General features: G+C 46.7%; 6 protein-coding genes across 8 annotated transcripts; 2 read left to right on the top strand and 4 right to left on the bottom strand.

Moving 5' to 3' along the window:
* Positions 1 to 4,132: 4,132 nt before the first annotated feature.
* LOC117849969 (calreticulin-3) lies at positions 4,133 to 8,775 on the bottom strand. The gene is made up of 14 exons (XM_034731724.2): positions 8,596 to 8,775; positions 7,926 to 8,033; positions 7,321 to 7,513; positions 6,504 to 6,762; positions 6,365 to 6,421; positions 6,239 to 6,286; positions 5,837 to 5,923; positions 5,700 to 5,757; positions 5,442 to 5,509; positions 5,242 to 5,337; positions 5,112 to 5,168; positions 4,916 to 5,005; positions 4,517 to 4,540; positions 4,133 to 4,420 (listed from the first exon to the last, which is right to left on the bottom strand). Exons 1-14 carry the CDS (start codon positions 8,684 to 8,686, stop codon positions 4,409 to 4,411), a joined length of 1,248 nt encoding a protein of 415 aa, XP_034587615.1. The 5' UTR covers positions 8,687 to 8,775; the 3' UTR covers positions 4,133 to 4,408.
* Positions 8,776 to 10,253: 1,478 nt separating this feature from the next.
* LOC140222358 (large ribosomal subunit protein eL38z/eL38y) lies at positions 10,254 to 12,119 on the bottom strand. The gene is made up of 3 exons (XM_072292710.1): positions 11,967 to 12,119; positions 11,176 to 11,359; positions 10,254 to 10,450 (listed from the first exon to the last, which is right to left on the bottom strand). Exons 1-3 carry the CDS (start codon positions 11,967 to 11,969, stop codon positions 10,428 to 10,430), a joined length of 210 nt encoding a protein of 69 aa, XP_072148811.1. The 5' UTR covers positions 11,970 to 12,119; the 3' UTR covers positions 10,254 to 10,427.
* A 445-nt stretch (positions 12,120 to 12,564) lies between these two features.
* On the bottom strand, positions 12,565 to 13,474 carry LOC117848092 (uncharacterized). The gene has a single exon (XM_034729405.2). It carries the CDS (start codon positions 13,273 to 13,275, stop codon positions 12,754 to 12,756), a length of 522 nt encoding a protein of 173 aa, XP_034585296.1. The 5' UTR covers positions 13,276 to 13,474; the 3' UTR covers positions 12,565 to 12,753.
* A 205-nt stretch (positions 13,475 to 13,679) lies between these two features.
* LOC117848091 (ribosome production factor 2 homolog) lies at positions 13,680 to 16,777 on the top strand. The gene is made up of 6 exons (XM_034729404.2): positions 13,680 to 13,950; positions 15,026 to 15,229; positions 15,555 to 15,797; positions 15,882 to 16,118; positions 16,256 to 16,321; positions 16,412 to 16,777. Exons 1-6 carry the CDS (start codon positions 13,879 to 13,881, stop codon positions 16,517 to 16,519), a joined length of 930 nt encoding a protein of 309 aa, XP_034585295.1. The 5' UTR covers positions 13,680 to 13,878; the 3' UTR covers positions 16,520 to 16,777.
* A 590-nt stretch (positions 16,778 to 17,367) lies between these two features.
* Positions 17,368 to 19,210, top strand: LOC117848090 (GDSL esterase/lipase At2g27360). Its single transcript, XM_034729403.2, has 4 exons — positions 17,368 to 17,858; positions 17,974 to 18,338; positions 18,435 to 18,708; positions 18,790 to 19,210. The coding sequence occupies exons 1-4, from the start codon at positions 17,609 to 17,611 to the stop codon at positions 19,023 to 19,025; spliced, it is 1,125 nt and encodes a 374-aa protein (XP_034585294.1). The 5' UTR covers positions 17,368 to 17,608; the 3' UTR covers positions 19,026 to 19,210.
* Positions 19,211 to 19,712: 502 nt separating this feature from the next.
* LOC117848089 (GDSL esterase/lipase At1g28600) lies at positions 19,713 to 21,797 on the bottom strand. Of its 3 annotated transcripts, none has more exons than XM_034729402.2 (4): positions 20,791 to 21,797; positions 20,555 to 20,703; positions 20,174 to 20,450; positions 19,713 to 20,068 (listed from the first exon to the last, which is right to left on the bottom strand). In XM_034729402.2, the coding sequence occupies exons 1-4, from the start codon at positions 21,269 to 21,271 to the stop codon at positions 19,839 to 19,841; spliced, it is 1,137 nt and encodes a 378-aa protein (XP_034585293.1). In that variant the 5' UTR covers positions 21,272 to 21,797; the 3' UTR covers positions 19,713 to 19,838. The 3 variants fall into 3 exon arrangements, with proteins under 3 accessions (XP_034585293.1, XP_034585292.1, XP_072148812.1); XM_034729401.2 differs by having other exon boundaries at positions 20,555 to 20,712; XM_072292711.1 differs by having other exon boundaries at positions 20,539 to 20,712.
* Between the last annotated feature and the right edge of the window lie 30 nt (positions 21,798 to 21,827).

The following is a 21,827-nucleotide window of genomic DNA, read 5'->3' on the forward strand; positions in this document are numbered from 1 at the left end:
TAGTGCGAAGCAAATTATTACAAACCAAAGTCCATGCAAACATAAATGCAAATATCCATTACATGAGCTTCCTCTTCAACACATCCACCACTCCAAGTCTGCAAACCTTCTCCCCCTTTGCCATCAAGTACGAAAAGAGGCTAGTCATCCTGTGGCGCCGGTGGAGGAGGATAATAAGGTTGATAAAGATAGAACTCAAGGGGAGGTGCCGGAGCTGGAAATATGCTATAGAAATGATCATTGAAACACGAGAAGCTGGATGACAAAGTATTGAAGTCATTCTAAAGTTTATGCTGCCGCTCCTCAACCTCCGGTGGAGGAGGATAATAAGGTTGATGAAGATAGAACTCAGGGGGAGGTGCCGGAGCTGGAAATATGCTATAGAAATGATCACTAAAACTCGAGAAGCTGGATGACAAAGTATTGAAGTCATTCTAAAGTTTATGCTGCCGCTCCTCAACCTGCTGACGCTACTCAGTTATGTCTAAGTCACCGAATCTAGCGTCCAAGGTCTCAATATCACTGTGTAGACCCTCCTGAATGTGCTGCAGTCTAGTCATGATGGGTGCATACATAGTAGAGTGGATATGGTGACCAAAAGCCACAAAACGGTTATCAATCTGCTGATGCACATTCTGCTGCATATTTTGAAAGTTTGTCAGCATTTACTGCCCAAATGCCTCAAGGTGTGAACTGAGCCCCTGCTGCATATGCTGAAAGTTTTCATTCATGTTCTGCTGCATGGTGGTGAAGTAAGGGTCAAAATAACCAGCTGGAGGTACCCACTGTGGCTGCATTGGGGGAGGAGGAGGAGGCATAGCCTGAGCATCATCACCTTGAGGTGGAGCCTCTCCCATGTATCCCATGTCTCCCTCATCTTAAACTCCTCCCACATTCAGGAAAGGAGTCAAGTCCCTTTCATGAAAAACTTTATCATTCTTATAAGGCTTGAAGGGAGTGTGAACCACCTCATAATTTTAACACTATTGGAGCCACGAAATCCATCTCCACGGTGCACTTGTGCAGCAACTGGGGGCACATCCACATTGTAAGGAATGTCTCCTGCAACATAAGTAGAAATTTGAGGAAAGAAGGAAAAAAATGGATGTAATGAAGGGGGGTCGCTCCCAACAAGCGTGCGGATAAGACACTTACTCGGATGATTCTGTGTCAACAGGATCTCATGAGGAAGATCTGCCACAGCATCAAGAGTCAGACAAGCATCTCCAAATACCATATTGGGGGCAGATTCAGCATCGGGAACCGTAGGTGCAACCTCCACATCGATAACAGGTTCCGGGACAGGAGGGTGACCCATTGGTGGGGAAGACCGGCGAGGGATGGGATCAACTAACATCTGATGCACAACCACGTCCAAAGTTTGGAGCTGGCACTTCATAACCGATCTCAAATACTTCTCCCACTGGTCTGCACACCGAATTAGGATCATCTTCCTTAGAAGGTTGGGAGGGGTACCTAGGTGAAGTACACCCTCCACTACAATGCCATCATCTCCATGGCAATGTAGCTCCTCCCGAGCCCTTGTAACCAACTCACAAAATGAAGACTTCTCATCGAATAACACAGCCACGCTTTGCATTTCAACAAGCTCAACATATCCATAATGATCACTTTCCACGGTACCTCCATGATAGATGCTAACTATGGACGCTAACTAGGTTGTCCATCTAGTCCGTACACATAACGACGCACAACTCATTTAGTAAAAGATAAATGAAGCATACTAAATACAAGATCTCTTGTATGAAATAACTAACTAAATAGATACTATCAAATTCACTACTAACTAACTATGTAACTATGTATATAACTATTTAACTAACTACCAAACTAACTATATAACTTTGTAAGAAAATTACATACGAAGAAAATTCTTTCTAACTATTCTATCTAACTATCTATCCAATTATTCTATCCAACTATTCTATCTATCTAAATTCTACCTATTCTATCTAAATTATATCTATCTAAATTATATCTACCTATCTAAATTGTATCTAACTATCCTATATTACCTTGTAGGGGACGGTCGCGGGGAGGAGCGGGGAGCGGCGGGCGGCCAAGCGTGTGGACCCGCGGCGGGCGGGCGGGCGGGCTCGCGCGGGGAGGACCGCCGGGCAGGCGTAGGGAGCGGCGGGCAGGCCTGCGCGGGGAGGACCGTTGGGCAGCCGCGGGGACGAGCAGTGGGAGGGCGGGGAGAAGCGGCGGGCCGGCTGGGAAATTGTGCAATGTGAAACAGAGAAAGAAAACCTCCCGTGCCTGTGTAACCTAGCTTGGCGCCACCCAGCCTTGGCGCCAAGATCTATGGCGCCAAGCTTGGCGCCAGGCTGGGTGGCGCCAAGCCTCACCATGTCAGCATCCAGGTCATCACCTGCGCAAGGATCTAGGCGCCAGTGGCTCTGGCGCTGAGGCGTGTATGCTTGGCACCACTAATGCTAGCGTCAAGCTCAGGATCCATTTTCCGAAATATTTCCTCCAGGGGGCTATTTGTGAGAATCTTTAAAAAAAAAGGCTAAAAACAAAAAAGTTGTGGGAGACGGACAATGAGTTAATGCTGCTTTCGCAACTTTTAGCAAATTTTAGCAACTCTTGGCTGGCTAAAGGCTAAATCACTTTTTGGGCTCCAACTAAGATTTAGCTAAGTTTTAGCGGACCCTGTTTAGATTCATAGCAGCTAAATTTTAGCAACTAAAGTTTAGTTGAGGGATCCAAACAGGTTTAAGCAACGCATGCATAATCCTTAGCGCTGCTATCACGTTGCTTTACTGACCTACCAACGTATGCATGAGCAAATTCCTGTGCGAGCTAGATACATTTCACATGCCCAAATATTCTGCATGTTTCTAACCATAGCCATCCGTGTATAACAGTAACACACATTCCTTTTATACGTGCTAACAATTGACCTTTGGGTCTAAAGATAATGCACGTACAAATTTATTTGAAGGGAGAGGAGGGGGCATTGCAACCCAATAATTCTTATTCCTTTAGCCTAGCAACCATCACACAGAGGCCTTCTAATACAGGAATTATATCCTTAGTTACATGGACCACATTTTCATTAATATAATTTAACACCCCAAGAAGTTGCCCAAGGTTGTGTTCAATCATGTAAAGAGAGAGCCGAACAAGACTGCCCATGAGCTTGCTAGTTTAGCTAATAAATGACTACATCACTGTGCGGTAAATTCCGGGGCCTCCTAATGGGCGCGCCAAGAGCCCAAGCAGCCAACGATCCCCGACAACTGTCCAGTCCCTCCGAACTTTTCTTTTTTAGAAAGTTTTGAATTCCACAACTTTCTATTTTTAAAATATTATAATTTATACATATAACTTTAACTCATAACTTGTTCCTGACAAAATTCTTGCAGAATAATTCGTTAGAATAACATTTATAGCATACACAACTTATACATATAATTTTTACATAGAACTTTTAAAGGACAATTTCGAATTTTCATTTTTAAAAAGTTATAACTTATATACACAACTTATGATATAATTTTTTTTACAACTTGTTAATTGTAGCATAATTTTCATGACATACATAATTTATGCGTATAATATTTGCCACAACTTCTACAAGAACGCTTTTAGACATTTTATGCACGTAACTTGTACACAAACACTATTCATTAGTATTAATGGTATGAAAAAATGATTGAATAGAAAGGGAAAAAAGAAAAGAAAAACTCACGCACACCTGCGTGCCTGCCGAATCTCCCGCACGGGGCCCATCGCGCACTCGCGCCGCGGACCGGCGGACGCATCGCGCGCCAGCACCGCTCGCAACGAGCGCGTGCTGGTTCAGCTTCGCGGTAAATTCCCATCCCGCGTTCAACAGCTGGTTGACCAGGATTCTAACTCTACAAACATTTAATAAAGCTTTCTTTATTTGCAAAAAGGAGGTCAAGTTGTGCCATTTGTCATTTTGAGATGTGTGCACGGCTGAAATAGTAAAAAGTTGAGCGCGGAGTACGTCAATTACAAGGACAGACCATTTTGTTTTATTGGAAGCGGGCCACAAAAACGCGCTCAATCAGACTATTCATGTTGTTCTTGTCCTGAAAACAGAGCAGCGGTAAATATAAGAAGAGTGCAAGAACAGTACTACAGGGCTACAGGCTCCAGCTCACATTTCATGGGCCACGTGGAAATTTAGTTACAGCCGTACGTGGCGTGGTGAATCTGTACGAAAACCACAGGTTCAGTTTGTTTCAGTTGTACAACAAACAAGTTCTTCACGTGTAATCTCCAAGACTAACAATATTGGCTAAGGACTTCAAACATCTTTGCCCCAAAGTGATACTTCTTATTGACACAATCATCAAGGTCCACTTCCATGGTCGGCAACTGATGTCCAGCAGATTTTGAAAGAGTGCAAGATCTACAGCTCGTCCTAAGCATGAAGCAAACAATTTATAACGTCAGATACCTCTTTCTTGTATAACTTTGGGCGTTCCAGAATAAGAAATGACGATGCTTTGCAACTTACATGGTAGTCGTAGTGCCTATGACGCTGCAAACGAAGAGGACAGAAAGAATATGTCAGCATATGGTTGATAGATAAAGCACTCTACCATATTACTGACACTGACTATGCAGCTATGAACACTTGGCACACAGTTCCGCTAAATTTATTCACTGGAGTGATGAAGTCTAAAATTCTTCACTGGTGTGCCAGCCATGTCTATTATTGCCTTATTATTCGTGCAATCATTTATATTGCCTATCTACAGGGAAGCAAGGACCTACACTCCTACAGCCTGAAACCTTTGGCAGATAATCCTTAAGAAGGCCATGGATAAATTAACAAATACTGAACCACAAACCAAGAAAAGAAGAGCCTATATGACAAGAAGGATCCAGTATATGGCAAAGGGAAGAAATGTACCTTGTATCTATCCCTGAAACGGTCCCTGCCACGGTCCCTATCCCTTTCTCGCCTTCGTCTCTCCCCTTCCTCTCGCGCCCGCCGTGCTTCCTGTGAAAAAGCAACACCGGCTAACTCCGCTCAGGCTCACATTCAGAATTGTTAACAGACAATGGCAACCAGAGTAGGAAGAGGATCAGATTCCATGCTAATTAACCTCTTCTTCTCTAGCCTTCCTCTTCTTTTCAGCTCCTTCAAAGGCCTCCTTTTCAGCCTGCAGTACAGAAATAAAATGAGAACAGTGTTCCCAGGGGGGAGACAGCATGGATCACATGTCGTGTGCCTACCTCCTTATTTGCAGCAAAAGTTTCGTCTACAACATGTCTTGCATAGTCGGGATCATCGCAAATCAAAATGTTGTCAAAAACAGAACCAGCTTTGACCTGTATATCATGGTAGTAGTAAGTTCATATAGGAATGGTGTCATTTGAACAACCAAGGATTGTGATGAGGGTACACATCTTTGACCAACTATGATATTTGGTACCTGCCAGACTTCAATCCCCACATACTGCAAAGGTTTCAGAACGTATAGGTCTGGGTCATCCTCAAACTCTGCAAAAAGATAGTTCAATTAATTTGGGATCGAGCATGCAAGATTCAGTTCAAAGTCAGATATGCAGTAAAATTACTGTCAGGAGGAGTACATAAAACTGTTATGTGACAAACGGTAGACATAATCTACACGGCAATATGTAAAGGGCATTACTATCACAAGGTGGAAGATTTGATATATGTCTCTCACCTGGATTGTCAATCCATGGGGTCTTCCACTTTCCTTTGTAGTTAGGATTCTTAATTTTCTGAGAGCAGAAATGCATGAGTACATAACTATTCAAAGAAATAAAAGGTTATGTGAAGGTAACTAGTCAAGAAATAAACCTTCCGCTTCCATGGTCCCTTGTATTCTGGATTAGGTATCATTCTGGGCTTCCATATACCATTGTCGTCATCATCCCATGATTCAGGCTGATTTAGCATAAAAGATAAGTATCATCATCTTGTGTTTGTTTAGTGATGGATGTCTAGAAATTATTGCCACCCACTAGTGAATCAGGAAGAGTGACTAGAATGTTTGAAAAGAAAGCAGTAGTTAAAAGCTTGAATGAGTAAAAATCGAACATTTTTCTATCCTCATTTGTCTCATAATATAAATTGTAAAGGTGTATCATTTGCATACTGATATTCGAATAAGTGCTCTGAAGCATGAAAGTGCCAATTAAATTGTTAAAACTGAAACGGATTTATATATTTTTTAAAAAAAAGAACTCAAGTCATTTATACCTTTTTGTCCTTTGGATCAGGTATCTCTTTAGGAATTGAATCATATCCCTGGTCAGCGCAAGTAAAAAGGTTATAGAGAATTATTGATCAAGATAAGTTTAAGACAGGAAATATGACAAAACATACCTCTGGCTTAACTTGATCAGGATCTTCAATATATTCCCTGTCATCCCAATCTTTTGGCTGAAAGAAACAAATGTATGAGGAAAGGCACGTTCAAAATTACTGTATGACAATGCTTTTAACATGCCAGAAAATCCCAAACCTTTTTTGCATTAACATCTTTGATCCTACGAGGAGGAAGGATATCCCAGTCAGTGTACATGCTCCCGAATTCTCTCTCCCGGTTATCAATAAGGAGGCTATAAGTGGCATCAGGTCTGAGAATAAATGTGTAAAAATGTGTCAACTTGTCTGCTTCACATTTTAGCTCTTTCTTGATAGGGTAGTTTTGCCCTTGGTATGAAAGTATGAGATGAAGCTTCTTTTTCTGGTCCCCACATATATCAGGCCCAAACATGAAGCTGCATAGTAAACATCAAGACAGTCAGCAGAAGATAAGACAGACCGAGCAATTACTAACAGTTCAATAGGAAGGCAATGAGGACCCTGTACATTAGTCCCTAGATCATTTCATGGCATGTACTGCCTAGGCTAGCCTCAAAGTTTTAGATTATCCTCCAACCAATTTTCAGCTGGTACTTACCAGTAAAGATATTTTCATGATGCTCATTGTCTTTTTGAAGAAAAAGACAGTTTATGTTATGAGATTGAAGCAGGCTAAAACAATATTTTAATAATTATTGGTAAAGACTGCCCTTGACAACTGTGATAAATTTCAACAGATGACCAAGTTACCATTGGTGATTCTCTAGGCATATACACAAGCTCCTAATGTGGGACCACTACCAGGTTTTACTGAAATTTTTGTTCTGCTTTGAGTTTGAGGTGAAACTGAAAGGTTACAGCTGTAGAGTTCATGGATAGACGAAAACACATTTAATATCTGTAATCTTGAATATTCTATGAAGGAACATCATAAACGAAGTGAATTTTAGGCAAAAAATAGTGAGCAAATTGACCTGTAAGGAGTGTCGCCCCCAAATTTCTTCTGGTTGAGATAGCCAGACATAAGTTTGATGTAAGCACCACCACATTCAATATCCTGCTCAATCTTTAGAGAGTACTGGATCACCAATGTTCGGTTCTTGTTACTAAATTCCGGGAATTTTGCTGATATAGCAAAATGTCTGGCATCCCCAGTTGTTTGTATACCTGAAAAGTGGTTGAAGAATGCAAATAATCATATGATGCATGAATCAAACCATGACAAAACATGGCTATATCCTTTTTTGGTTTAAAAGGTGAGATAATCGATAGAGTATGTTCAAATCTTGAAATGCTCCTATCTCTTTTTTGAAATGTTCATGACAAAATAAAAACAGGGACCAAATGAAACTGGTACAGGCTGAACTCCTGTGATTGAAGTTTTCTATTAAAAAAATGCTAGAAATAACATGAATAGACCCAGGGCATACCTAGCTGGAAACTGAGTGTTAAAAATACCCACTGTCACTATCAAGTAATAGAACTTCTCTTTGTAAAATACAAAATACTTCAACAAATAAAGGGGGTCATAAGCCCCTTACTACACATAACATAGGTCCACCCATGAATAGACCCTCACCTTTATCATCAGGATCTCCAGAATAGGTTCCCGCTGTGTGGCGGAACGTTCCGGCTTGTCCTTGGCTCTTCTTCCAATCTGATCTCACCCAACGGTGCTCCCACCCATCTGAATGTTACCATTTTGCACAATTCATTAGGCACAAACAAAAAAAAATGCGCCTAAGGACAAGAGATTTGAGCATAGGGGCATCAAATACTGATAAGCCCTTGGATTGCACAAGACATCTCATCAACAGAACCATAAGTTAACTCACACTCTATCAGGCCCTGTTCTTTGACTCCTGGAGGTTGGAATCTCTCTAGATTAAATTGACACAACTACCAATATAACTCCTGGAGGTTGGAATCTCTCAAGCATACCAAAAGGCACAACTACCAATAACAATCTTTCTAGATTAAATTGACCACTTTTGAAAGCAAAACCATAGGAAAAATAGACGACTCTCTGGACCAACGAGCTGGGATTCTGAATCTCTCGGTGTCAGCAGTAACTGGCGACAGTGACACCAAACTAAACGATCGGATAGCATAAACGAACAACAAATTAACCCGGCACAGTCGCAGTGCCATTGAATCGCCCCCCGAGGACAACCGCCGACACCGAATCGAGCACGCCAATTAGCTAAACCGGAAACAAAATCAACCCGGGTGCAGGCACAGCACAGTACCATCGAATCGCTCCTCGAAGAAGATCTCGCCGGAGGCGAGGAGGAGCAACGACGCGAGGACCAGCGCGCGGTGGAGGAAGGCGCGGCCCATCGCCCCGCCCTCAGCAGCAGCCGCTCACCCCGAGCACCCCACCTGAACGGCGGCGAGCTTTCCCACCACTCCCGGTGGGCAACTGGGAACCGCGAAGGGAATATTTGTAACGCGAACGGGACCGAGAAGGGGCTTAGGTTCATGGTTTATTCACGTAAATGCCACTACCTGCCGCGCCATCTTGCCAAGGGGAATGGCATTCCTGTGGTTATCGTGAAAAGACGGGCCAGGTTGCTAAAGAGTGGGGAGGTCACTCGCTGGTGGAGACCGGCAGTGCGAAGGCCGGTCCGGTCTTCCGTGGCGGACCGGCCATGTGGGACAGCGACGCGGGCGGGCGACGACGTTGACTTTGTCAAAGTCCACCGTGGACCGCGACTTCCCATCCGAGCTGTGGGCCCCGGAGACCGAGCTGCCGGGTGCCGGCCACTGAGCACGACGTTAACCGCTGAGCCTCGTCATCGGATAGCCATGCAGCGAATCGCCGCTCGCCGGAGCTGCGGCGGCCGCCAGTACCCAGTAGGAGGCCGCCATGTCACCGGGACGACGTGTTGTTGCCTGTGCCACGCTGCATGCTTCACGGCGGAAGAACCATTTTTTGGTCGTCGCGGCTTCAAGTGTCACTCGGACTTAAAAAGATGGTGCACGGTATATTCAGTGGTTGATGTGCTAGTGTTAAGTTCGTCAGAAGTCACGAGTATTTGGCGAATGGAATTGAAAATTGCACGTATGACAAATCACCTGCGATGCCATGCGACAGCTGCATCAACTACCTCAGGTTGTTGTTGGTCAACGGGCACATGGAAATATAAAACTTACAGGTGTTGAACTATAAGAATTTGATATACAAGTATGTATCCTCTCATGCTTGCTGTTGGGTTTTCTCAAATTCCCCGTTTGCCGATCCAAGGGTCTGTTTGGACGTTTGCCGATCCAAGGGTCTGTTTGGATCCAAATGCTAATGGGTGAAAATGTTAAAATTTAGCATCTTTATGCATTAGCTTATCCAAACGGGAGGGTTAATAGGAGAGCTAAACTTTAGCCCACCCCAAAAAGATGCAAAAAGCATTAGTTGGTGGGGTAGAGATAATGGGTACTAATGGCTTGTGAAAAGAGAAAAAGGGAAAGGTGAGGATATAAAGGGCAAAAGTGACATTTCATGAATTTTAATGGCTTGTGAAAAGAGAAAAAGGGAAAGGTGAGGATATAAAGGGCAAAAGTGACATTTCATGAATTTTAACTCTATCCATTAGCCATGTCTCCAGTGCTAATGGGTGGAAGTGTTAAATTAAACTTTAGCAATAGCACAAACAGGCCTCTAATTTGATTTTTTGACAACATGAAGCTACTGCTGTTCATTTCCAAGGGCCAAGGCCATCAATATCTAGTGGTCTGATCTAATTGACCCCCTAGTCCATAAGCAAAACAATTAGCATTAAACCTGATAAGTGATAACTGCTCTTCTCATATCACATAAGTAGTGGTGCAGCTAGCAAAACATTCCGCAGTAGAAAACAATCAAGGATGTATGGACATGATTCACGAGAAATGAGAATAACATGAGAATCCATTGGAACATCAAATGGAGGCTCACCAGCCATCATATTACTTTCACATAACATTTGTCTCGATCACAGCATTTCATTTAAAACACTCAGAAGTCACCTACAGAAGCTAAATCGAAGGTAGATTGGCAAATCTTTGAAGCAACCAGCGTCGGAACCATAGTCACGATTTCCAAGGCTTAAACCTCCTGCACGCTCAAGCCTGCCAAAAGAAGAGTTAAAAAATCAGTATCTTGCAAAGTGGCCGGGAAATTTCACATCCATGTTTCAACTTGAAACAAAATAAAAATGGGGATACATGGAGGCAGATGCACTGATGCACACAATAGAACCAAATTTCTGATCTAATCCTTGTCTAATACTTCTTAGCAGAGGGCCTGTCGGGTAGAACAAAATCAAAGAAAGCATGTACAACCTAAGATTTAACTAAACACTCTGTTTAAAGGGGCATGATCAATCATGGAGCACAAAGGCATAATCAGTAGTGGTGACATGAATTCCTACATCACTCCAACTAAGTAAGCTGACATTCACAGGAACCAACGATATTGCAATGGGGGTCTTCTGAGTTATGACTATTGAGGCAAAGAACAGAGGAGCTTTCAGCTAAAAGACCTGAGCAACAACCAGAGTCAATTAGCACGTAAAATAATAGAAATTAAACAGCTCGTGCAAAGTTCATATGATGCGCGCATGTAAAATCTAATGGTTCTCAAATGATGTTCACAATAAACTACATGCGCAACAAAACCAGTAACATGGTCAGAAGTCAGAAATCTGACAGAATGGCTTGCTATTCTGTGAAAAGGTCACTTGTGTAAGCCATGAAACAAAATGTCAATTCCACTAACCCTGGAGACATCTAGATACACACCATGCAGATCAAAATGGGTTTAGCCAATGCCAAATACATAGTGCGATACATACCAGGAGGGAGAGACTGCTTCAGCTTGTTGGCCTTCTCAGTGTCGAACACACACAGTGTGTAGAGGTACTTGGAGCAGCGAACCTTGAACTTGACGGCATCCTTGCTCCTCTTGATCCTCACGGAGCGGGCATCCTTCCTCCTCGCTGTCAGAAGGAAATCCTTGATCTCATGGATTTGCTTCGGCTACCAGCAAAACTAAAAGGTCAGAACCCACCACTTACGACAAAACAAATTACCATTTCTGATCAGCATCACGACATAACTATCATGTAAGAAACTAACCTTTAGGCTAAGCACTTTACTATTAGAATCTAAATTAAAGTTATCCCCAACAGCGTTTACTCAATGGCATTATAAAATTAAATTAATTAAAGGACAAATACCGCAATTCAGTGTATAGCTCCTGTAATAAATTATATAATTCCAAAGTTTAACATTCGGATCTCATAATCGCCTCACTTTTCTTGGGAAGTATTAACTCAATAACAGTTTTGAGTCGCACATAGTTCACTACTGAATTTGATTCCAGCTACACACAGAACCGAAAGATATGTACACGAAGCGCTACAAGCCAGTTAGATCTGAAGATAAGGTATCCGCTTACACAGATAAAAAGCAAATCGACTGTACACTAGTTAAACAGCATGAACAACGAAGGCGTAAAAATTTTGCCCTCTGAATCCTAAAAGATGCTCAGTTCGTCGACCTACCCCCTTGGAGGGCATGAGATACAGTTGGAGTTGGGGAAGGGCATGAGATACAGTTGGAGTTGGGGAGGAGCGGAAATTACCATGATGGCTGCGCTTGAGAGAGGCCACGAGCCCTGCAGTCGCAAACCCTAGCTATGCGCAGACGAGACAACGGCGGCGGCAGTGGAGACGTGCTTGGTTTTGTAGCAGCAAGGCGGACACCCTGGCTTTTGTGGGCCGTACATATAGGCCCAGCATTACAAAATTACAACGGCCCAAAGTAGAAATAACGGCCCACCTCTGTCCTGTGGAGGCTTCAGCCTTCAGAAGTAGAGGAATGCTTAACTGAAAATCATATGCAAGAGAAGAACCTAAAAATTAAAATTGATCACATATTCCCTCAGAAAATATCTACCACTTCTGTTCGTTAAAATTGGATCATAGCAAAAATCGTCAGCTTAGTTAATGAAAACCTTTAGATTTCTGTTTTTGGTAAAGCTTGACACATCACCAAAGCATACTCATCGACTATATCAGTGATCATGCTTTTTAAATCAAGGCCCAGCTTATTTTTCGTTCATGCTGTGTGGAGGCAGCTTGATGCCCGAGAGTTACGAGACTGCTAAGTCTCCGAAAGAGAAGAAAAAAGAAACTGACCATATTAATTTGTCCAAAGAGAAGAGGATCAGAGCACAGTCATTGAATCAAAAATGTTCCTTCCAATTTATATCATATCAGATGAATGAAACGAATACAGAGCAAAGCAATACATTTGCCTTTGCGCTTTGTTACATGATCTGTAACAAACAGTTGGAACGATCCCCAATCCGCAAATAAACAAAAAAAAAACTCTCGTTCATGATTTCTGCTTTAGTATCTCCCCAGTCTTCAGGCTCTGCAATGCTGGATCAGAGCAGAATCGGACATGGTAAGTTTGGTAACCTGATCGGCTTCCTCGGCGCCATCGTCGTCGAGCCGGAGCGCAAAGGCAAGCGCGAGCGCGGCCCACTCGAGGACGAAGATGGCGGTGCCAAGCCCGCCGACGAGCTTGAGGATGATCTCGCCGTCCTCCTCCCGGACGTAGGAGCGCAGCTCGGCGAGGAAGTCGGCGGTGCGGGTGAAGGCGAGCAGTGCGGCGGCGCCCTGGAAGATGGCGGTGAGGACGGCACCCGCGGTGTGCGCGGCGTGCGCGCGGCCGGCGCCCGCGCCGCCGTCCGTGAAGGAGCCCGAGCACCCCGCGGCGGCGAAGACGGCGGTGAGCGCGTGGAGGAAGAGGAGGAGCAGGCCGCACGGGGACGGCGCGAGACGGAGCGAGAGCGTGAGGAAGATGCACGCCGACGCGGCGCCCAGCAGCGTGTAGTTGCACAGCAGGAACGCCTTGTGTGCCGCGCGTCCGCCGCCGCACGCCATCGATCACCTCGCGCTTCTGTCGCCGGCTGCTTTCTTGGGTCGGATCGCGATCGGCCACTGCGAGAGAGCAGAGAGATCGAGAGGCAGGAGAGGGAGGGGCGCGAGGGATGGAGTGGATCGGAGAGTGAGGAGGCGAGCATTAATAGAGCGGCGCGCGGCGGGAAGGAGGCTTGGCGACCGTTGGTCGGCGTGGGGTTAACGGCTAGTGCCGGGGAGGAGCCTGTCCGCCTGGCAGTCGCGTGCAACGGAAGCGAAGGGGGGCAACTGGGCAAGGGAGAGAGATGTTGAGAGGCCTTGAGTGCTGATGGGCCTAGAGAGAAAGTACAAGGCCCAACAGGCTGGTCAGGTCAGCCCAGAACAGCCCATGTGCCGGCTTAAGGCAGGCGGCTCCGTGCGCTGCGCCGCCGTTCTCTTCGACGCCGCCTCTCTGTCTGGCCTTTGCCTGGCGCGATTCCTCTCCTCCTGAACAAAATCGAGGCGGCGCGGGGTTTCTAGGGTTCAGTGGCCGGGTGCCGTACTGCCGTGCTGTCAGGTAGCCTCCTCTACTCGTCTTCAGCTTGTTCTCCGCGGCGGCGGCGGCTTGGAGCGGAGCGGAGCGAGAAGATGGTGGCGGCGATTAGGGTGCCCAAGACCAAGCGCGCCAGGCGGGAGCTCCTCAAGCACGCGCCCAAGCTCGTAAGCTTTCATTCTCTGCCCCTCCTCCCACCCCCGTTCTCCTGCGGCTCGCGGCGTGCTGTCGAGGGGCGGGGCCGTATCCAGAGGACTTCTGCAGAATGAGCGCCGCTCAGGGGTTTCACCAAATTAGGCCCCCGCCCTTGTTTTTTTTTTCTAAATCGTGCAGATTAGTGGTGGCATTCCAGTGAGATATGGCATCAGAGAGTAAACTTAGAAATCTCTCGAGAGAATAGGGATAGCTTCAGAGTTCAGACATAAACTACTATCAGTTCGTAATACCCATCGATGAGGGTGTATATTTCTGCTAATACTTATGTTGTCCGGATATACCTCATCTGATTCATAAAACTTGTGGTATGGCAAGCCTCCACACTATGTGGTGCGGCCCTGCTCCTCGCCGTGGGCTGCCACCAGATGACCAAAACCCCTCGCCCTTGTTGTGCGTCCCTCCCCTAACCGGCCGCGCCACTCACCAACACAATTAATGGCTTCCGCGGGCACACTCTTGTCTGCAGGGTGCCCTCACAAGGATGACCGCTGGCTCGATGTGTCGCAAAGACATGATTCAATGTTTGTATTTGGCTCTTAAAAAAAAGATCTGTTGCTACTGGATACTACTAGGGCACCATGTCCTATCAACCACTGCCACGAAACATTGTGGTTGCTCTGCTGCTGCCCTGATGGGTCAGTGTGCAGGGAACCATCTTAGAACAAACAGCACCGATAAGGCAATATTGGGATAACCTTTGGCAATTCTTGTGTTCTGCTCATATCCTGTCTTTACCTTCCTGTATTCTTGTTATCTGTTGCCAGCAATGTAGCTCTATATAATTTAGCAAATCTAGCAGTGGGTCGGCTAACTGGAAAAAGATGTGAGCTTTTGGTAGAGTGTGCAATTGACTATTCTTTATGCTGAAAATCATGTGGAATTCTTTATGTTAGGTTGCTGCTGTAGGTATTAGGAGGTCCTCCATATTTCGAACCTTGTATACTAATAAGACACTGAAAATGGAAATAGCACATATGTTTCTTTGTGACTGAATCTCATATCTGGCTTCTGCTGAAATTTTGACAGGTTGAGACCGGCAAGAAGACGCTGATCCTCCATGGTACCAAGACTAGTGCTGTGTTGAACTCTGTGTTGTCCGATATTTACCACCTGAAGCGTGATAATGCTGTGAAGTACACCAAGAAGAATGACAACATCAGGCCTTTTGAAAGTGGTGGAGAATCTTCTCTGGAGTTTTTCTCCCTCAAGACAGACTGCAGCCTTATAGTGGTGAGTGACATCATTCCGACTAGTTCGTAGTTTGTTATTTGGTGCTCAGTGTGAAAGTTAATGGTTTCCATTGCAAAATGATGTCATACTGTATTTGATGATGCTGTAAATAATTCATGGTGTGGAGTAGAAGTAGAATAATCTAATGAGCTACACAATGAATTTCTGACAACCTCTGAGAAATCTATATGAAAAAGAGTATGCCATTTTCTATTTCTGTTTTAATGTTCGAGTCCTATGTTTTCATATCTTGAACGTGGTGATTTGATGACTTGTCTTAAGCTGACTCCATTGTTTCCAATTGTATTTTGAAATTGTGCTGCAGTATGGTTCTCATTCAAAAAAGAGGCCCAACAATCTGATTTTGGGAAGAACGTATGACCATCACATATATGACCTTGTTGAAGTAGGAGTTGAGAACTACAAATCGATGGAATCTTATGTTTATGATAAGAAGCTGGCACCAAAACTTGGATCAAAGCCTTTCTTTGCCTTCATAGGAGAACACTTTGAGAGCTCTGAGCTGAAGCATTTGAAAGAAGTGCTGCTTGATCTTTTTAGAGGAGAGGTGATCCATTTGTTAATATAACCTGGTATGTAGGACATGGATATTGTCTTGAGCTTCATAATAAACTGTTGCTGTTAAATGCAGGTTGTAGAGAACTTAAACCTTGCGGGTGTAGATCGGATCTATGTGTGCACAGCAATCTCTCCTACTACTGTCTACATGATGCATTGTGCTCTCCGCCTAAAAAGATCAGGCACATCTATTCCTAGAATGGAGCTGGTTGAAGTTGGACCTTCAATGGATCTGGTGGTTAGGAGGCACAGGCTTCCAGTTGAAAGCTTGAAGAAAGAAGCTATGAAGACTGCTGAACATGCTAAGAAGGTATATCTGAATCACTGTTATCTTGTATTGGATATTGCTCATGAACTTTGGTTCCATTAGCCTTGAACAACCACTGGCCCTTTGTGTTACATTCTCACTGAAATCTTCCTGAGTCACTATCATGAACCTTCTTGCAGGTGAAAAATGTCACCAAGGATCCAGTGCAGGGCAGGTTGGGCAAGGTCTACATGCCAGACCAACAGGTCTGTATCGATTTTTTATTTTTGAACAATAAAAAAGGTCGAGATTGCTTTTGACATGATAACCTGATTCATGGTTTTTACTGAATTCAGGTTGGAAAGTTGACCTTATCGAACGACATTAAGGGACTGAAGAGGGAGCGCCGCGAGGCCAAGAAAAACAAGGAGCACTCAAAGAAGCAAAAGGTCAACCCTGAGTAAAGAACACATAGGTTTGTTTTTTGTCTTGGGTACTGGTCAGACTAAGGACTTCTGCTTGTAACTGTTGCAAGCTGCTGTGTTAGCCAAGTGTAAGCCACTTGCTGTTAGATTGGGTGGTAAATAGTTTAGTGCCATCTTTGTAGGCTAAAGACCTTGGTGGTGACTAGCACAACATTATCGTGCACCAACTCGTTATGCCAGACATAAGCATGGAAATTTTGAGCAGTGTTATGTTACAGTCATTCTTACATTTGCTAAGCCCTGATTTCACTGATCTGTGATGATGGATGAGTTTTGCCCTCACGAAATGGATTACATTTCTATCCATGTGGCTGTGAACCTGAAGCTGCTAATGCACAGTTGCGATGGAATCATATTGCCACTCAATCAGTTCTTGCACATGGTCCGGAGTCGTTCAGCAAAATAAATTTTTCAACTAGTAACAAAGCTTTCAATACATCGTATCTCTCTCTGAGAAAGTTCTCAAGCGGGCACGTTCTGACTCAAGCGCGGTGCAAGTTGACTTGTATCTAATACCTACTATTGGAACTTGGATCTGAAAACTGTAGATCGGTTTTATTGTTTTTCGCAGGTCCAGGCCTGTTAGATCGATCCTTGTCAACGCCATAACTTTAATAAAAAAAACAGTGTGTGTTGGTGGTAACCACATCTTATCATTCGGTCATGTAAATAAAAGATTGTGAGGTAATTCCTTTTAGAAAAAAATGCGAATGTTAACTGAAGTTGTTATTGTTGGTGGTAAACTGGCAACTTTGCACCCAACATAAAAGAAGAGATGACTACATATTTTTGTTTTAACATCAAGTGGGAGTAAACATTTGCTTGTATTTAATTGCCAGGTTCGATACAGCTTTACTATCTACAATGTTTTGTTTAGCCCTGTTGGGTCGTCAGTGAGCGGAGGGCCATTACTTGTAAAAAAAAAAACTTCTTTTCATAACAGAAAGCCAGCCAAGTTTTCATTGAAAATTCTATGCATTGTTCTTCAGACCAGTTCTCCATACCACTATAACTAGTGCGTATCTTCCCTTGGTTTTCTTCACCGTTGTAGGCTCTAGTTTTGCACCCATGGACCTCACACTTCTCCCCGTCGTCTTCTTCATCCTCTCTTGTCTACTCTCTGACGTGAGCTCTGCCCCATCACGCAACATCACCTCCATGTTTACCCTCGGAGACTCCCACATTGACACCGGCAACGCTCTCATCATGGCGGCTCCGGTGATCCCTGTGTGGATCGACAAGCCCCCTTACGGCGAGAGTTTCTTCGGTCACCCCTCCGGCCGCTTCAGCGACGGGAGAGTCATCACCGATTTCATCGGTGAGTAATTCAGCAAAATCTCATTCATTTGCATTGACTATACCACGGTTACTACTTATGTGAAACCTAACCGTCTGACAGTCTGAGCATCACATGCCACGGTTACTACTTGCAGCTGAGACGCTTGGCCTCCCGTTCCTCCCGGCCTACCTGGCCAGCAGCCCGAACGACGTCTCCCAACAAGGCGTGAACTTGGCCGTCGGCGGCGCGACGGCGATCGAGGTCGCCTTCTTCGAGACGAACGGCCTGGTCCCGTTCAAGCTCCTCAACAACTCGCTGGACGTGCAGCTGGGCTGGTTCGAGCAGATCAAGCCATCGGTTTGCGACAACGGCGCATTGGATTGTCTTGGCAAGGCGCTCTTCTTCGTTGGGGAGCTCGGGGTGAACGACTACAACTTCATCTGGATGGCGGGGAAGACCGATGACCAAGTCAAGACGTACGTGCCCAAAGTCGTTGACACCATTTCCATGGCCGTGGAGGTACACCCAATACAATGGTGCAGTAGTACTCCTCTATTCTACCACCATTCCTTCTAGTTTTGGTTGATGAAGTTACTCTATTTGACACCACAACAGAGGCTGATCAACGAAGGGGCAGTTTACATCGTGGTGCCGGGCAACCCGCCGACGGGGTGCTCACCGGCCATCCTCACCTTCCGGTTGAGCCCCAACAAGACGGAGTACGACCACATCGGGTGCCTGCGCGACGTGAACGCCGTCGCCAGGTACCACAACCTGCTGCTCCGCGCGGCCGTGGGCAGCCTCAGGGGCAGGTACCCGCACGCCAGGATCGTCTTCGCCGACTTCTACGACCCCATCATCAGGATCCTCGAGAACCCCGGCCAATTCGGTAACTCTCCTCCGATCCCCTGACTGGCATGTGCGTCCTCCTCGACGACGGAGACTGAGCTGTCTGAAATGTGCCGTGCAGGCTTCGCCTGTGACGCTCTGAAGGCGTGCTGCGGCACCGGCGGCGCCTACAACTGGGACCCCAGCGCCTTCTGCGGCATGCCCGGGGTGGCGGCGTGCGAGAACCCGGCGGCGTACGTGAGCTGGGACGGGGTGCACTACACGGAGGCCACCAACCGCTACGTCGCCGAGGGGTGGCTCCGCGGCCCTTACGCTGATCCGCCGATACTCAGCGCTCTTCAGCCGAGACCACACTGATCGTGTGGAAGCTTGCGAATGAGGTTGATGCGAGTGGCAGTTGATTTGTTTATTCGGGTTGGCCCAGTCACCCAATTCAGATGGATGAAAAATGAAAAATCGACGCCAACTTGATTACTGCAGGCTTATACTCCCTCCGTTCTAAATTTATTCTAAATTATAGATCGTTTTGACTTTTCTGCATAGATATTATTATGCATGATATGGATATATATAAGTACATAACAAAATATACGAATCTAATAAATCCAAAACGGAGGGAGTAGTTAAGCTGCACAAAAGTTTAACAAATTTCCTGACATTCACTAGCCCATGCATGTTGCTGAGATGCACTCCGTTGCACCCTTTCTTTAGAACACCTAATTAAACACAAGGTGTCAGGTCACCGAAAGCATCGTCGTTCCGTGTTCAGGCCTGTGTCACTATCGGCGCGTACGCTCACACAGGATACCCCCGGTCACTTCTGCGAACGAAACAGCGCGCGCCCCCATCCATCACCCCCAGCTTCCAGTTAGCTCTACCCCGGCCTCCCCGCTCTCGCTTGCTAGGTTTTGTGTGTTTGTAGGAATGGGCGTGCATACGACCTACCGTGTGTTTGGCAAAACTAGCCCGTCCCTGCCGAGCCCGCGTGAGACACGAGATCGTCCTATTTCTTCACAGCAGGGCGCAAAACAAAAACGTGACCCATCCATAATTTGCGTGTTTCATTTCATGGCAAATCAAAAGCAGATTCATTCATATGTTTATTAACTTATTTTATCGGTAAGCTTTCTTGAATGCATCAATGGTTGACGGTTCCGGCCCGGCTGGAAGCTAGTGCTTGATAGTAGCTCTCAGAATGGGCGGATCAGCGTAGGGCCCCTGGAGCCAGCCCTCGGCGACGTACTGGTTCACGGCCTCCGTGAAGTGCACCCCGTCCCAGCTCACGTACGCCGACGGGTCCCGGCACGCCGCCACCCCGGGCATGCCGCACACGGCGCTGGCGTTCCAGTTGTAGTCGCCGCCGGTTCCGCAGCACGCCTTCAGAACGTCGCTGACGACTCCTGCAGCCACCCACATTGCAAAATCATTGTTTCAAGCTACTCATCGCGGCCATTGTTATTGTGCTCGGTGCTCACACACAGTTAACGCCACCGATCGATGCTTACCGAATTGGTCGGGGTTTTCGAGGATCCTGCGGATCGGTGTGTAGAAGTCGGCGAAGATGATGGTGGCGTGGGGGTGCTTGGCCCTGAGGCCAACGACGGCCAGACGGAGCAGCGCGTTGTGGTACCTGACCACGTCGTTGACGTCGCGGAGGCAGCCGATGCGGTCGTAGTCGGCCGCGTTGGGACTCTGGCGCAGGGTGAGGATGGCCGGCGAGCACCCGATCGGCGGGTTCCCCGGCACCACCACGTACGCCGCGCCATTGTTGTTGATGAGCCTCTGCAACCAAGGAAATCTCTCAGCCGATGATCCGCGAGGTAGAAGATGATGAACTCATGGAACGGCGCGGCGTCCGTGAACACCGTACCGAGAACAGGAATGACCTCCACGGCCGAGGCGATGGTCCTGACAACTTTCGGCACGTACGACCGCACCTCGGCCTCGGTCTTGTTCGCCGAGAAGATGAAGGCGTAGTCGTTGACTCCAAACTCCCCGACGATGAAAAGTGATTTGCCGAAACAGCCCCCCGATCCTTGTGCAGCTTTCAACGATAATCAGTTTCGTAGCTGTCAACCTCAGTAAACTCTTGTCAGGAAGAGACACGGTGGTCAGTAGCTACCTTCCGTGGCGTTGTTGCAGAGCGACGACCTGAGCTCCTCGAACCAGCCCAGCTGCACGTCCAGCGAGTTGTTGAGGAGCTTGAACGGGACCAGGCCGTTCCTCTCGAAGAAGCCGACGTCGATCGCCGTCGCGCCACCGACGGCGAAGTTTACGCCTTGCGCGATGTCGGAGCTGTTCGACAGGGAAGCTGGGAGGAACGGGAGGCCAAACTCCTCGGTGAAGAAATCTATGGTGACCCTGCCATCGCTGGTGCGCCCGGTGGGGCGGCCGAAGAAGGTCATGCCGTAGGGAGGCTTGTCGATCCACACGGGAATGACGGGAGTCGCCATGATGACGAAGTTGCCGGTGTCGATGTACGAGTCCCCAAAGGCGAACATCGAGGTGAAGTTGGCTGATGATGATGATGAGAAAGAGTTCGCACCGGAGACACGGGCCAGGATGAGGAAGGTGAGGGAGAAGAGAAGCTTCAGCTCCGCCATGGCTGCCACGACCTTGAAGAGAGACGAGACAAGATCCGAACCCACATGATGGCCGGCTATTCATATGAATTGGTAAGTTTGGTCAACTGATCAAGCAGGCAAGGTTGCTTGCTCAAGGCATTCTGTTGCCAAGGATGGAGGTGTGTTAGCGCTGACGAAAAACAGGAGGCTGATTGCGATTGGTCCAGAGCTCACGATGGCGGTGTAAGGCGTGGGTTTTGACTCTGCTTTCGCCGCCCACAAGCAGTTGTGCTCGAGGTCGAACCATGTGCGTCTTAGGCCGTACCCATTTGGGACCTTCATTAGTTAACTAAATGCCAAATGTCAACGACGTGGCCAGGTACAACTTGCTGCTCCGCGCGGCCTCAGGCAACGCAGCCTGAAATCTGCGATGTGCAGACGTCGTCGCTGACGCTCTGAAAGTGAAGGATTGCTGCGCACCCAGCGGCGCCTACAACTTGGACCCCCAGCCACGGCGTCTTCTCCGCACGCGCGGGGTGGCCGCTCGCAAGGGTCGTCGGCGCACATGTGCTTGGACGGGGACACCACTTCATTC

The sequence above is a fragment of the Setaria viridis genome, chromosome 3, assembly GCF_005286985.2.
Source record: "Setaria viridis chromosome 3, Setaria_viridis_v4.0, whole genome shotgun sequence".
NCBI classification, from domain to species: Eukaryota; Viridiplantae; Streptophyta; class Magnoliopsida; order Poales; family Poaceae; genus Setaria; species Setaria viridis.